This window comes from Oxyura jamaicensis, unplaced genomic scaffold (genome assembly GCF_011077185.1).
Source record: "Oxyura jamaicensis isolate SHBP4307 breed ruddy duck unplaced genomic scaffold, BPBGC_Ojam_1.0 oxyUn_random_OJ72876, whole genome shotgun sequence".
Classification (NCBI taxonomy): domain Eukaryota; kingdom Metazoa; phylum Chordata; class Aves; order Anseriformes; family Anatidae; genus Oxyura; species Oxyura jamaicensis.
Genome location: NW_023311300.1, coordinates 1 through 3,306, shown reverse-complemented (window position 1 = coordinate 3,306; position 3,306 = coordinate 1). Strand labels below are relative to the sequence as shown.

Below are 3,306 nucleotides of genomic sequence, written 5' to 3'. Positions count from 1 at the left end.
GGGGGTGGGGGGCTTTGGGGGGGCTCTGGGCGTTGGGGGCTGCTCCCCCGAGGGCCGGGCTGGAGCCGTTCCTCCCGCGTGCAGCCGGGGCCACGATTTTGCTGAGCTCGATGTGTCTGAGCCAGTCTAGACAAGGGCTTAGGGCGGCCGCTCCTCGCCATCGCCTCCGGGTGTTGGCTTGGGGACGGGGCTTTGCTGCGGGCGGTGGCGATGGCTCAGATGGATCCAGGCAGGGGGGCACCCGCCCCGTGGTGGTAGCTGCTGGGTCAGGGGACGGTGACGTCCCGTCGGCCGGGCCCTGCCCAGCCCTCACCTTTTCCTCTCGGTTGCGCAGATTGACGAGATGCCAGAAGCCGCGGTGAAGTCGTCCTCCAACAAATACCAAGTCTTCTTCTTCGGGACCCACGAAACGTGAGTTCGGCCCTGGCACAAGATGGGGTCTGCGGGGCTAACGGGGACACGGAGAGGTCCGGCCCTCTGCGGTCTCGGTCTCCGCGGGGCAGCGATGAGGGGCGGCAGGTTCGGGGCGGTCCCGGGGGCATTGGGTGCTGCGGAGCTGGGGAAGGAGCCGGGGAAGGAGCCCGGTGGCCTGGCTCTGCTGGGATCCGGGGGTTTGGGGGCAGAGGCGGGACTCCCCAGCTGCCGTTCCTCATTGCTTTCCCCCGAGCAGGGCGTTCCTGGGGCCCAAAGACCTCTTCCCCTATGAAGAATGCAAGGAGAAGTTTGGGAAACCCAACAAAAGGAAAGGGTTCAGCGAAGGTTTGTGGGAGATCGAGAACAACCCAACCGTCAAAGCCTCCGGGTACCAGGTGGGTGGCGAGCCGCGTGCCACAGCCCTCCGTGGCCACCTCCCGGCCCCCCTCCCTAAGTCCCGGTGTCGCCCCCAGCCCACCCCCAAGAAGACCTGCCCCGAGGATGCCGAGCCGGAGCGGGAGCCGGAGGGTGACGGGGAGAAGAAAGGCAACGCGGAGGGCAGCAGCGACGAGGAGGGGAAGCTGGTGATCGACGAGCAGTCCAAGGAGAAGAACGAGAAAGCCGGGATCAAGAGGAAAGCAGAAGATGCTTTGGAGGTAAGGGGGGGTTGGAAACGGCGGGGACGTGGACGGGGGGCAGCGGGGCAGGGCTGAGCCGAGCTCCCCGTGCCCAGGATTCCCCCAAACGCACCAAGGAGGCGGAGGGGCAGGAAGGGGAGAAGAAGGTCGACAACGAAGAGGCCCCCAAGGAGGAGCCGAAGCCCAACCCAGCCGAAGGCGAGAAGGAGAAGAACAGCGACGCCGCTGGCGTGCCGGACGCCAACGAAGCCAAGCAGGAGGGCAAGGACAAGGCGGAGGAGGTCAGAGACCACAAGGAGAGGTGAGGGCGGTGAGTGGGGTGACCCTGAGCCCCCCAAACTGGGCTCCCCTCGACCCCCCTGGGCACAGGGCAGCACCCCCAGGGGTGCGGAGGGGGGGTCCTGGGGCTCCATCCCCAGCGGGGGTCCCGATGTCACGGGCCCTGTGACCGAGCACGCGGCTCTCTTCGTCCCCGCAGTCCGTAGCGGCCTCCCCGGCGAGCTGATCTCCCGCCTGCCCCTTCCCCGCTGGGCTCCCTGGGTGCTGCCCCGTCTCGCCCTCGTCGGCTCGTCACGTCCGCGGCTCCGGAAACAAACCGAAAACAAAAAAAAAAATGAAATTTAAAAAAAAAAAAAGAGAAATGAAGAGAAACCCGGTAACGATAACCCCTGAACCGACCCGCATCTCCTGGCCCCGCCGTCGCAGGGCGCATGCTTTGTATTAGTGATTTCTAGGGGGCTGATCAGTTGATTTGAAATAAAAGCGATTCATGCCTTTTTAAAGCGCTTCTGCCGGTGTCTTTGTCTCGAGGGGCGGCCCCTTCCCGCTGAGAGGGGCTCCGCGGGGCGATTCCGGGCCCCTTCGGGCTCGTTTTTACCTCCTCGGTGCCAGAAGGAGCCCAGAGGGAAATGCAGAAAGGGCCCGGAGTGAGCTGGAAGAGGGGGAGGGAAACGATCCGAGGAAGGAGAGCAGCGGGAGGAAGCTTTTTACGGGAGGGATTTTTACTAACGTGGAAAAAACACCGTCCTGCAAGAAAATGCCACCGAGGGGCCGGGACGGGAGCCGTTTCCCCTCCCCACCGGTGGGTCCCGGGGGCGGGGGGGGGGCACACGATGGGGATCCCGGTGCCCCCGGTGCCCAAATTCCCCCGGGGAGAGCCCCGTGGCCGCAGGGCCGGGAGCTGCGGCAGAAAATGGAGCCCTGGCCGGGCGCCAGCGCTGCTCCCAGCCCAGCTCCCGGCCCCCGGGGCCGCTGCTGCCCCCGCCACGGGCACCGGGGACCCTTGGGGACACCTCAGGGACCCCCCCCCGCGGTCGTGGGGAGCCCCCAGCCTCCTGTCCCCAGGCCTCTGCCACCGCCGCGGCCCCGCTTGGGGAGCCAGGGCCGGGCCTGGGCAGCAGGCGGAGGCCTGGGGGGGCGCTGGGGGGGCTGCGAGGGGCAGTTGGGGAGGCCTGAGGGGCAAATGGGGGCAGGTAATGGGGGGGGGGGTAATGGCGGCCATGGGGGGGGCAGGGAGCTGGTGCAGGGCGGTCCCACGGCCTCTCCGCCGCCCCCGGCCCTGCCCCGGTCTCCCGGCTCCCCGGCCCGGTTCCCGCACGCCCCGGGGCCGTTTGGGTGGGACTGGGCCCTGCTGGACTGGGAAGGGGTGGGGGTACTGGGTAAACTGGGAGGAGGCCGCGTGGACTACAACTCCCAGCGTGCCCCGCGGCGCCGAAGGGGGGAGAATCGATGGCGGCCCGCTCCCAGCATGCACCGCGCCAGCGGCGGGCCAGGAGGGGGGAACGGGGGGGTGAGGGACTACAACTCCCAGCGTGCCCCGCGGAGGAACTACACGTCCCGGCGTGCCCCGCGGCGCCGCCACTTCCGGGAAGGAGAAGCCGCGGGACGCTGAGGTGAGGCCGGGGGGGCCCGGAGGGAGCCGAGGGGGTCTCGGGGGGGGTCCCGGGGGGCTCGGGGCCGGTCCCGGGGCCCGGTTCCCGGTTTCGGGGCTCGGCCCCCGGCCCCTCTCAGCCGGCGCCCCCCCAGCCCCCGCCGCCATGCGGGTGTCGGCCCTGCTGGGCCTGGCGGCCCGCCCCAAGCTGCCCCCCGGGTACCGGCACGGGACGTGGCGGCCCGGCACCGCCGCCGAGCAGCGCAGAAACCCCCCCGGGCAGCGCCGCAACAAGGTGTTCGTGGAGCCCCTCGGCAGGGACGAGTGGAAGGTGTTCCGCGGGGACACGGTGAGCGGGGCCGGGAGCCCCCCCCCCCCCCGTGG

At 69.6% G+C, this 3,306-nt stretch overlaps 1 protein-coding gene across 1 annotated transcript; it reads left to right on the top strand.

Annotated features, from left to right (window-relative positions):
- The first annotated feature begins 288 nt into the window (after positions 1-288).
- HDGF (heparin binding growth factor) lies at positions 289-1,834 on the top strand. Its single transcript, XM_035314533.1, has 5 exons — positions 289-411; positions 671-809; positions 888-1,070; positions 1,148-1,353; positions 1,531-1,834. Exons 1-5 carry the CDS (start codon positions 344-346, stop codon positions 1,535-1,537), a joined length of 603 nt encoding a protein of 200 aa, XP_035170424.1. The 5' UTR covers positions 289-343; the 3' UTR covers positions 1,538-1,834.
- The last annotated feature ends 1,472 nt before the right edge of the window (positions 1,835-3,306 follow it).

Excerpts from the sequence above, each read along its gene's own strand:
- HDGF (XM_035314533.1), top strand. The coding sequence starts at position 344 with ATGCCAGAAGCCGCGGTGAAGTCGTCCTCCAACAAATACCAAGTCTTC. Across the intron at positions 412-670 it reads TTCTTCGGGACCCACGAAAC|GGCGTTCCTGGGGCCCAAAG; the intron begins GTGAGTTCGGCC and ends TCCCCCGAGCAG. Across the intron at positions 1,071-1,147 it reads AAGCAGAAGATGCTTTGGAG|GATTCCCCCAAACGCACCAA; the intron begins GTAAGGGGGGGT and ends CCCCGTGCCCAG.